This window comes from Barbus barbus, assembly GCF_936440315.1.
Source record: "Barbus barbus genome assembly, chromosome: 6".
In the NCBI taxonomy this organism is placed as follows: Eukaryota; Metazoa; Chordata; class Actinopteri; order Cypriniformes; family Cyprinidae; genus Barbus; species Barbus barbus.
In genome coordinates this window covers 36,119,660-36,132,280 of record NC_136734.1, presented here as the reverse complement: position 1 = coordinate 36,132,280, position 12,621 = coordinate 36,119,660, and the positions used below count along the sequence as shown (strand labels likewise).

Here is a 12,621-nt window from a genome sequence, read left to right as displayed (position 1 = left end):
CTCTCTCATCTATTGATTTGTTGTGCGCCGCTGAGGCTGCTCTGCTCCCCTGGAACATAAAGAGGATGGTAGGGCATCTTCTCCTCAGGAGAGGGTCACCTCTGAATGCTCAACCTGACCAGAGTGTCTGAGTAAAGATGTCTCAGAGGTGAAAGCTTTCCAGACATTCAGATCAGAACAGGGACATAAACTTTCAATGAACAGAAGGGCTCTGTGTTAGTTGCTGGCACTGGAAGCCTGTTTATTTTCTTTGATCTGTGTTGCATGTAGGACACACTCGGAATGGAATATTACCATATTTGTAAGTGTTATGCATCATGATAAATAAGGAGGAAACTTCATAATGCACTAGATGAATTTGAATTGTTACAGTAATTTACAGTGACATACTGAAATTGCTACAACAAATAGTTATTATAATTATTAGTTATTACTGACTGGTTTTAACTAGCTCTTCAACGCATCTTTTACTTTAATAAAAAATGCAGAAAATTGACCAGTAAAGGCAGTTTAATGTTAACACTTTCAGTTTCAAATAATACAATTTGTTTAACTTTCTATTTATTAAAAATCCTGAAATAAAATCTATAATGGTTTCCATTAAAAAAAAAACAAATATGGCACCACAGCTGTTTTCAATATCGATAGTAAATAGAAATATTCCTTGAGCAATAGCATATTAGAGCGATTTCAGAAGGATCCCTGTTCTGATCTGAATGTCTCGAAAGCATTCACCTCTGAGACATCTTTACTCAGACACTCTGGTCAGGTTGAGCATTCAGAGGTGAAGCTTATAGAGACATTTTAAAACTGTTATTCCTGTCCTACCAGGCAGGAACAAATGTGGCCAGGACAGACAAACCAAGTCCAGGGAACAAAAATTAAAAATGCACAGTTTAAAGTCATTCAGGATGCAGATGGTTTTTATTAATTTTTACAATTTCCTCAATTTTGTTCTCTCTCTTTAAGAAAGCACAGATTTTTCTTCTGAAATGTCTGCTAGTTAAAACAATGAATAGTCATCTTATTAACTGACCAGCTGGAGTCTGAGGTGAGTCAGACCTCTACACACGATGGCAGCACTACCACAAAACCGCTCTTATTTCAGTGTATTCAGTGCAGCTTTCCTATAGGTACAGTACAAGAAACACATTTGCGGCTGTATACTTGTGTTGTGCTGACAGTAACTGGCAGATTGTCATAGTTCCTTCACATTGTGTCTTGTCCCTTTAAGTGGCAACATGAATAAAATATGTGTGTGCTTTGAGTTGAGAGCTTTTCTCTACAGCTGTGCTGCTTCTCCAGTGGTGTTGCTGAGACCCAGATTTGACAATGGACATCAAGTGGTGACCCAAAACTGTACCTTCTCTACTAAAAAGATAAACATGACATTTAATAATATTACTGTGTGAACTGCACAGTGTTGGGTAAGTTACTTTCAAAAAGTAATTAATTACAGATACTAATTACTTCATCAATATTGTATTTAAATTACTTTACTAATTACTCTGTCTGAAAAGGAACTTAGTTACTCAGTAACTTAAATATTCAAATCGCTAATTATGCTACATCTTAAAATCCCTATAAATCTTAATGGAAATTAAACTCTTTATTCTTTCAATTTGAGTCAAACATAAAATAGTTTAGCCTTTTAGCTTTAAAACAACTGTAAACTTTTTTTAAACAAAATGTAACCACCTTTGGTTAACAAATAGAAATACAAAATATCTGAATAACAAAAAAGCTTAAAAGTTACACTACATTTCAGTTTGGCAAGATGTTCAAGAAAAGCCCAAAAATGATGAAAATGAGATGAATCTGACTGCATATAATGAGCTCAGATACGGGAAGGACCTCAGTTTCATACGGATTACATAATCAGATAACATTCGTTTTCGATTTGAATTCTTTCATTTAAAAGTAGACACTTCAGTCTTTCAGATACAGGAAAGACTGTACCTCGCTTTAGTTTCATAGGGATTACATAATCAGGAATATTCGTTTTCAATTTGAAATTGTTCATTTAAAAGTAAACACTTCAAGCTTTTTCGATTCTATTGATTATAGGCTTATATGTATCTGAGTATTTAAGGTTTCTCTAGTCTTTAGTCTTTTTTTTTTTATACCTCGCATACTTTTCTTCATGGTTTTTGGGGATGAGGGCATGTGTCACAATCTGTCTATGCTGGCATATGTGTAATTTGGCTAGTGTCTACCAAGTGACAGATGAATATTTTGTGCCAAAATATTAACAACAACCTAAATGGGAAGCATTTCTCCTCTTTTAAATGTGTATATTTATTTTGCTACCTTAACTATACACAATTATATGGTTAGATGCACTTTATTATTTGTATTTTTCCCCCTGTGGTTTGTGAACAGACCTGTGACCCATTGTCTGAGATCCAAAGCTGTTACAGGAAGCCATGCCACAGACAGCCAGCATTCAGTTGAATATTTACTCAAATTCATCAATAATCCAATCACTTGCACCTCTGGGAATAGATGCCTTTGCTTGTAATGGCCTGTATGTAGATTTTCGATCTGCCCCTGGATGTGTGTGTGTGTGTTGTACATGTGTGTTCTCATGTTAATTTCTCCTTTGGCCTAGTGTATGCAAGCGGCTTTTCCAGGCTGCTAGATATAGTGATGGATGGATGGAAAAGGGAGGAGTGCAATGCTCTTGGTCAATGCTGCAACTTCACATACACACAAAGAAATGGATGCATAATCCGTGTGGGGAAATGTTTTACGGTTATGTACATTCCTGATCATGTTGATTCCTATTGAAATGACTAGGTTTCATAGAGTGCACCCTCCTTGCAAAAAATTAATGAATCTCTTGCTTTCATTGTATGTACATCTGCACTTTGTTCTTATGATGAGAGAATTCAGGAGAGCGCAGAATTCAGTCAGCAAGCGCACACACTGAACAAAATTCTGTGCAAACACTGTGCACACTGTCTGTATCAGCTGATGGCCCTCACAAGCCGAGTATATACATTTCTAAGCTTCTACAGAAGTCAGTCTCCTGTCTTCATATAAAAAGTATGATGGATGAAAAGAAATCCACCTCTTTGTCATGTCTGTTCTTTATATAAGTCCTGTTCTTGTTGAAGGTCATTGAGGACTTTGTGCTTCAACCTCATCACGTCCTGCTTCTCTCTCTCTCTCACTCTCTACCTCTCTCTTTCGTCTTTTATGTTCTCCTTTTTATGTTTTCATGGGCATGAAAGAACTTGTCTAGAATGTTTCCATTCCAAGGTTGCATGTTTGTGCATGTGCTTTGTTTTCATCCATAGAAAAAGTATTTCAGAGAAAAGTGTTTCAGAAAAAGAAACAAATCGCTTAAGTGTGCAAAATGTTTTTACATGAATTTGACAGCAAACATAAACACGTTTACACATTCACACACATGAATGATTCACATGAGAAAACGACGAGAAACACTTTAATTTAAACCCATCTATTCGTATCATAGCCTCTTCACTCTGCAGTCTCGTTGTGTTATTTTAAAATTACATTAGCATAGCAAAATGTAAAAAAAATAAATGAGATGACTGTAATCAGTTAAGTGATTCTCTGTGTAGTTATTCTATATGTAAATGAGCTTCTAAGAGGATTTCCCAATATGTGTAGTTGTTCAAAGCAAAATTGAAGACCAGGGTCATAGATTTGTTTCATAATCTCTTTTAGCTTGGCAAGTCACTGAGTGTGTGTGTGTGTGTGTGTTTATATGGTTTGAAACAAGGAAGCGCCCAGTCCAGAGCAACCTTTGGTTAGCCTTTAACCAGATGCCCAGTAAACACCAAGGGCTCAACTGTTTGCTTGTGATAAGACAAAGGCGTTGTGTGTATGTGTGGTATTGTCTTATTCAGGCAGATTCACTCAGGCCAAGGCTAATTTGTTTGTTGTTTAGCACATTTAGCACATTTCTCTTGAGAATGACAAGTCTTCCTTCAGTCTGTCATTGTGTTGAATTTCCCCAGCATCCTTCACTCTCTGTTTTCCATCCTGGCACCAACTGCATCTTTATTTCCTTTTTTATATGCATATGGAGGTGCTGGCATCTATCGCCTATGTGCTTCCCTGCCATGATATAACTGTGAAATTGATTGTGTGTAAAGCCTTTGCATGAAAGCTAAATCATATCTTCCTTCTCTTACTTTATGCACAAAATGGACTAAAAATTAAATGGTGGAGTTTTTTTTTTTTTCACGACATTCAAAATCCTGATGGAAATATCGGTCCTGTTGCAGGGGTGTGAAATGGGGGTCGGTGGCGGTACTGCAGGGGATCTGCCAAGTATCGTTTGATCTCAAAATAATTGTGCAAAATCCCAAAATATACGTTGTACAAAAATTAAACATTTAATATTTAAGTTAATTGCAACCATGCAAAAAAATAAATGTTCTGCTGTCTCTATCAAGTAAAATTAAAATGTACAAATACATGGTTATTTTAACAGAGTTGCATCATAACAAAAATGTAAATCTTTTCTATGCTCTGCTCGGTTCTCTATCCAACAAGAGCTCCTTAAAAAGATCTGAAACGCCTGCTAGGTATGAATGTGATGTTCTAAAATATCTAACTAGTGTCAGTTAATCTGCGTGTATGTGTGTGTTGTGTGCACCCCAGTGAATTTTGTCTTGTGGTGCTTTTCCCCCTCTTGTCTTGTTCCGCATATTTTGGTCTTGATGTTATGTCCTTTCTTGCTAGGCACAAAATAACAGATCAGGGAATGTTTTATGTCCTGGACTTCCTTTTTTCCTGCTACGTATGTCTATAATGTCTAATCTCAATGTTTAAAAGAAAAAAAAAAAAAGAGTATACTTGCTCAAACAGGTATTTGCATATTTTGCCTTCATATATAGTATTTTTTCTATTAATAGATCATTACCACATGTATTTGTGTACATATTATGTATATAGCTAATAATTTTTATGCGTTAGTACTACATATTTTGGGAAAATACAACTAAGCATGCTTAATAAAAGATATAATCCGGAAAAAAGTGAAACTACGGTCAATGAAAGAGGCATGGGGTGTGGTACTGGAAAGTTCAAATGTTATAGAGTTTGATGTGAGAAAGTGAGCGCTGTCTGTTTAAATGGGCCGTGTGAGTGAGGAGGTGTGTTATCAGTTATCCCATGGGAAGTTCCCTCTCCAGCACACAGCGCGGAAGCCAGAGATCCCACAGAATTCCCCTTAACAGTCCATGTGGCGAAATGCAAGTTCAGATTGGAAACGTGCTTGCATTCGGTAGTGGCATGAGAATGGATTGATGGAGCTGGGTTTAATCACAATTCAATGTAAGTAAATCTGTCCATTCTTTAGACTATGGATTTGAGCTTGTTTTGAACACTGTTCAGTTGACATTCGATGCTGATGTCCATTGTTTTATGAAATTACATATACTGTATGAATGGTTTTGGAATGATGGCTATATTTTGTTTTGGTTTAATAAAAATATTAAAGTAGGGTGTTTTAAAGCACATGTTAAGAGAGGACGTTACATTTGAGGTAGAAAAAGTGCATCTACTCTTTGTAAACTGCTTGTACTCAGTAAAAATAATTCTAATTTGAATATCTAATCAAACTGTAATATTGTATTGCTGCTGTCATTTGCCCTGTTTTATTATTATTTTATGTGCAACAAACATTCATTCTGTCATTCTGTCCCAATTCAATTAATAATAATTGAAGACTTGAATTAGAAGTGAAGTAGATTTTAAACCTTTTAAAAAGTTTTTTTTTTTTTTTTTTTTAATAAATGAAAAATACCGATACTGTCTTTCTTTTATTTCTGTCTCTGACCTCAAATATTTTAGTTAAAATTTTAAATATCCAGTTGGGGGAACCGAATGTGGAAATGAATGACTGAATGAAAATCCCAATGTTAAACCACTAATGTATGTGGTTACTATTTCCACTTCTTGTTGTTTAAGGTCTTCTCATTGTTTTATTGATTTGAACCGCTTAATACAAGTGCAGTACCGAACAGATTTACTGCTTGATAACAATTTACAGACCTGAAGGACAGCTAAAAACTGGATAGATTTATCAAATTTTATTTTTTCATCTTCACTAAATAGGATGATTTCCTGTGCCGTAGATCATTATGGGCTGTGCTCTTTTTTGGTGGGCTAAAATTGTACCTGTCGGCTAGTTGCCATGGAAACACTCACCTTTCTGTAGTTGCGGTCCATTCAAGGGTAGAGCCAAACCCAAGCAACGAAAGAGCCTAGTACATTGATTTCTCTCTCTCTCTCTCTCTCTTTCTCTCTTCCTCTCTCGCTCTCTCTCTCTCTCTCTCTCTCTCTCTCTCTCTCTCTCTCTCTCTCTCTAAATGGGAACACAGTAATGACAGCAAAGCCTCAGACTGCATGATTAATCATATACTGCATTAATTGACATTGTCATTTTAGCCATAGCAGTATGCAATGATTAAAGGCTGTTTTAATGTATTCAATGTCTTATGAAAGCTTCTTCAAACTAGTTGTTTTTCCGTTTTTGTTATGCCAGCTGACATGGCTAAGTGAACCACTCACACAATGTATTTGTTATTTTTTTTTAGCATAAACCATCATTGCTAAAAATATACATTATTTTATTTAAAAAATGTAATTTTGGAAAGAACAACTGTTCTAATAGTTATAATGGCCACTCAATAACATTTGTCAGTCTGTCAGGTGTGACGTTAGATTTACCAGTGACCTCGCATAACTTATCAGACCAGAGAAATGTCTTTATCGTGAGTGTAAAGATGTGTACATATGCGTCTGTAAGGTCGCATTTCAGTCTCCAGCCACCCCGCTAGATGTGTTTGTGTGTGTGTGCGCTCATGACCTTAACTTTTTGTTTCTATGTGAGCTCCATACACCCACACTCCATGCATTTTAAAAAAGCCTGTGATGTGTGCTCTGAAAGGCTGAATTGTGTGTATCAAGCAGTGTGTGTAAGAGCTGTGATGGCCTGTGTGTTTGGGAGCATGTCCCTGCACATCTTCCTGTTTTTCTTTCTCCTCCCATTTCTTTCATGTCGTGTTCCAGGTTGCTTTGATTTGTGAACTGTATTTTGCTGTAAGTGTTTCAACCCTTGCTGTGAGTAGCACTGTGAGTGCAGGGGATGAAGAATTTCTTGATGAACTGAAATGTAACAAACTTAAAGAGCACATTTCCATAGCAACATTTGATTATTGATCTTTTCAGGGTTGTAAATGTAGTACATTTCCACAGTCAGCATCCCTGAACAGTTCAAATGTAAATTCATTGCAGTTAGATATAAATGGATTTTCCTTGCACTGATTAATCCAACTCGTACAATTTTTGACTTCAATGTGGGATCAACTATGCTTCATTGGATTAGCTTGATTTCTTTTTTCAGTGTCTACAAAACTGGCCCTATCGGTTCAACTGGGTTTCCCAAAATGCGATAAAACCGTAAAAGCCCACCCAACTCTTCTAATTCACTTCTTCAGATTCTACTGGGAGGTCAGTGTGGATAACTGGGATTTGTTGCATCAGTACAGTTCATATATTTACTAGTTATTAAGGATACACTTTGCACAACACCAGCGTCATATTGGTTGTCAGCCAGTGTAACAGATTATTTTTCATAATCTGTTTTTTAATATATTTTGAATACCTTCGTCACTGTCTAATGTGAAGATTAATCTTTTAAAACACTACATTTGATAGCACTGTTAAATCTTACAAAATGAAAGTCCATTTTTCATGCTGTACGTTATAATGTTGTGATACCTAAATTAATAATTGTAGTATTTTTCTTGTATTTATTCTCACAAAAAAGTATATAATTTTGAAATATTAATATTTATTATATTTCAGGGTAACTTTTTAATATCGACCATTTATTGGTGATAATTAGTCATTAACAGCTTATCATATTAGTAAAAATTGTAATATCAGCGCATCACTACTGGCTTGTAAATATCTTTGTTAAATGCATATGCAGTAATGGTGCAAAATGCATTTAATATATTTGTGTATGATTTTTTGTATTGACAGTGTTATTAACATTGTGTTTTTTATTTATATGACAGTTCGAGTTGATTAAGAAGAATCAAATCTTAAAATGAATTGATTTTATTTTTGTTTCTTTCCAAGCAGCTCTTGGTGGTATTAAGTTTTGGATAGATTCTTCTAGATTTAGTATTGTTTTTTTGTTTTGTTTTTTGAAATATTAAGATGTTAATTGGCATCACAGGCAGTCTCTAATTTGTCAAATATGTTTAGTCTTCTGATACTTGTGTTCAGTCAGGAAATCTAACATGACTGATCTAATATGGCGACAATGTATTGCCATATTTTTGCCTCATGGGCTATAAATATGTTGTTAAATTTAGAGAACAAGACAAGTGACTCTCTCCTAGTTCTCCTATTTATATAAAGCTACATATTGATTTTGTCTGGTATTGCTGGGTGACCTCATTGCATGTATTTGTTGTTTAGCCACGGGTTGCTATGATTCTTCTCCCTGACTTGGATGAACTGGTTCATTTTAGTACCCTGTAGCTTACAATCTGGCTTGTGATGTTGTACCTAGAGATTTTGAGACTTAAATCAGTGTAGTTACTTAATGAATTATTGAAATTGAATGTTTTTAGTATTTGTTATTGTCATGTATTGTTAGGCCTATTATTAAGTTAAATTTATGCTGCTCTTACAAAAAAAAAGATGTTTTCATTGTCAAAGTAATCTCGTTGTTGGACAATGGAGTTGCATTTCTTTTGTCCAAATATTTCTTCCTCAAAAATACAGAAAGAGTCATAAAAATAATCCAGAATCATTAATTTCCCTACGATTCTGAAACCAAAAATGATCACTTTTAGTTGCAAAGAAGTCTGTAGCCCTGAGAGTGTAGTCTTCTTTCGTTCTATCAGTCTGTCACTTGTATTAATTCAAAATGTTTATTTATAGAGCATCTCTATCTCCGTTCTCCTTTCTTACTTTTACATGCTGTCATGGAAATAAAAAACTAAAAATAATAAAAAGCCATTTGCAGTACGTTTTTATCATGGCACTATCACCTCTATTTTATGTTTATTTTCAGACTCAAATGTCTTTGGTTTATTCCATTGATTTGTTTATTTTTTGAAGATATGGCCTAGGACCAAAAAATTAAGAAGTCTGATTTAAAAAGAGGAACGGAAAAGGGAGGGATGGAGGATGAAGTGTGACTTATGTCTGGTGCAGTGTCTGAAATATTTACAGATAGCTGTGAAGACAGGAAGTGTGTGCGCTGGGGATGAATCCATTTGGGAAGCAGAGGATTCTGGGTAAACGTGGAGCAAAAAATGAGTAAATGAAAGATAAAGAGAGAAAATGGCAAAGTGCTATGAAAAGGATTCTTTTCCTAGGACAAACGGGTCAGTTGCTTCTCAGCAGACTGCATGTGCACGCTTCTCTGTTTGAGGTGACAAGTATTTGGAGGTGAGCTGTTCAGTTCAGTTTTTGTGTTAATACCTCCCTGCCTCAAAAGCACACTTACACATGCTCGCTTTCATTGGTAGGAGATGCATAACATGAAAGAGCTTGTAACACGTGTCATTAAGCATGCACACCACATCACTGAGCGTGCCAACATCACACTAACAGGCTAAAATACATTCTCTCTTTCACACACACAGTGAACACAGTTAGAGTGACTGTATTATCATTCATACGGTGTCGTTCATTGCCTCCAATGCTGACATTAACATTCATTCTGCTAGACTGATGTGACAGTTAACCTTCTAGGGACACACTCCATGTGGAGTAGTGGGTGTGTTTCCATGTGTTGGTGTTCTACATCCATCTCCTTATTAGTCTCACTTGCCTTTAAATCAGACTTATTTCGACATGTAGACAGCCAAGGACGAGTAAACATACATTCCTCACAGGGTACACCTCGGCACGAATCTCTTGTCTGAACATGTCCTTTTTCCTCTCTTAGGCTCACCTCTTAACTCCCAGAATGCACTTCACTCTGATTTGCCAAGTGATAATATTTAGATGATCTAGAATGTGCTGTTACATCTTATTAGTACAAATGAGAAAGTGCTCTTCTTGGGTGTCCTTTAAAAACAATATTTCTAAAATTAGATATGATTCTACTCAGGATAGCATTTTTAATGTGATTTTGACCGGAGACCGACACGGAAGAGATATTGAATGAAGTCATTATTTTTGTTAGGGGTGTCCCTGACTAAGGATTTACAAAGTCGAATCAGAATTTTCGAATCTTGCTGATCAGTCAACTGATAGTTGAATCATATGTTTGGGGGCGGGGGCAAAATACATTACCAAGAGTCAAGTCAGACATTGGACAGTCATAATTACTGACTTTAACACACAGGGAAAATGTGTAACGGATGCCTCGCAGATACAAAAATAATGTTTTATGTTTTGATTAAAAGATAGTTAACATTAAACATCAGTGAAACCCTAAGGCCCCGTTTACACTGGTGTGTTTTCGTTTTAAAACGCATAACTTTTGCTACGGTTACACCTATCGTTTACGTTACTCCGGCGTTTTCGAGGTCAAAAACTGAGACTTTTGAAAATACTGCAGACCCCGTTTTAGTTTGAAAACTCCCTGGTTGCGTTTCAGTGTAAACGGACCAAAACGGAGACTTTTGTAAACTATAGCGTGGCTGCCCACATTCGCTCTGCGTATCCTTGACGACCGTGTTCTCTCATTATAATGTTATGTATATGGCAGTTGTTATTAATGTTCTGCATTTCTGTTTTGAGCTGCACGCGCTGAAGATGATCAGTTGAATGAAGCATCTGATAGCAGGATTTTAATCAATAGGATTTAACTCATTATTTATCTCATATGGAATACGCTTTATACAACATAACGTTAATATTACGACAGATAGGCTATCTGCACAAAATGAGCCAAATACACAAGTGAACGTGTCTGCGCAGCTCTGAATGAACTCCTTTTGTGGACGCATTCTTCACACAATAACATGGCAACTAAACTCTAATAGTGTTCTCATTATAATGTTATGCATATGACAATCCCAATCATAGTTATTAATATTCTGCATAATTGTTTGTCCTACTCGCTCTGTGCGCTGAAGAGATAATCACCGTAGTACTACAATGAAGTGCTTTACTGCAGCGCAACTCAACCAAATGCATCTTATACGAGATAAATAATATACACGATATATATAAACCGGCTGAAATGTTTTGAAATCACTTGTACCTTACCTGATCGAAAAAATCCAGTCTTTCAGTCTTGTCTTGTTGGCCTCTGTTGGTCACGGATCATGGAAAGTGAAACTTAAATCTATAGGGATGGTTGGATTTATTCACGTGCATTAAAATGTTTATTTAATGCTTCTTTCTTTTCAGATTCTTATTTACGGCATTATCTTAATAGGCTGTATATTAACTTATTGGGAGAAAACCGGTAGTTCTGTGTGAAATCAGACATTTGAGCACCTCCATACAGCCAAAATGGCATGATCATAACACCCCACGAATATTTGACTGTGATTGGTAGTCGAATCAGGCTCCTCCTATCGAAGCATCGAATCTTCAACTATTCAGGGTCACCCCTAATTTTTGTTTTGTGTGTTATTTTTGAAAAAAGGATTCTCGTAGCTTCGTAAAACAGTGGTTGAACCACTGATGTCACATGGACTATTTTAACAATTTCCATGAACTTGTCAGATGCATTGCTGTCTATGAAGGGTTTAAAAAGGTCTTGGATTTCATCAAAAATATCTTAATTTGTGTTCTGAAGATGAACAAAGGTCGTCTTTGTTCATCTTTAATTAATGACAGAATTTTCATTTTGGGGTGAACTATTCCTTTAATGCACTGCCGTAGCCCTTCATATTCATGGTTAAAAAGTGGTCGAGTTATTGTCTTGTGTTGCATAGAAAGTTCTGAATGATGAGATATTTCTCATCTTCAAAACAAAAGATAAGCTTTATATGGGCCCATGGAAAGTGCTGAACCGTTTTCTGTTTCAGTGGGACTTGAACCCCTTCTACACTTGCTGACCAAAAAAAAAAAAAAGAGATATAAAAGAGGTATTTTCACTCCTGATCCCTTTTTCTCTCACGATACAGTCTTGAAGAGCTAATATTAAGTCCTGCTCAAGGAAACTGTCGGTTTCATTCAAAACAAAAAGTTCATTTTTAGAACATTCTTTTGATTTTGAAAGTTTTATATCCAGTAACTTAAGTGACTGATGACAGTTCAGATGAACCCCCAACACACAGTTTCTTTAGATTTTTCCTTCTCTCTCTTCTTACATCCTTTCGCTCAAGCTGGTTTTTCACAGCTATTCCCAATACTTCCTGTCAGTGTCATCCCATCAATGTTTCCCGGTCAGGAAAACTGACGTTGGTTTCTCCTCGTTCTGGAACTCAACCTGTCGTTTGGACTGCTAGCTTGATACTCTGTCTTTCTAACGCTGCAAGCATGGATCAATCCCACAATCCCCTCTGCTCCAATTACTCTCAGAGCCCTCTGCTTCGTTTCACCTCAGCCAATCAGAAATAAACCAGTTTGTACACACATACACGCACATACACACACACACACACACACACACACACACACTCACTCACACATTTTGCTCTCTGAAGC

At 36.2% G+C, this 12,621-nt stretch overlaps 1 protein-coding gene across 4 annotated transcripts in view; it reads left to right on the top strand.

The window, feature by feature from the left end:
• The window catches only part of LOC306871319 (disabled homolog 2-interacting protein-like), a 96,424-nt gene that overhangs the window by 43,413 nt on the left and 40,390 nt on the right, over positions 1-12,621 (top strand). Inside the window, exon 1 of one of the 4 annotated variants that reach the window (XM_079419142.1) lies at positions 5,092-5,313. The exons of the other annotated variants lie outside the window; for them this stretch is intronic. Within the exon in view, the coding sequence (XP_079275268.1) occupies positions 5,312-5,313 (2 nt within the window). The 5' untranslated portion in view covers positions 5,092-5,311. Of the gene's footprint in view, positions 1-5,091; positions 5,314-12,621 lie in introns of those variants that run through there. 4 annotated transcript variants of the gene reach the window in all.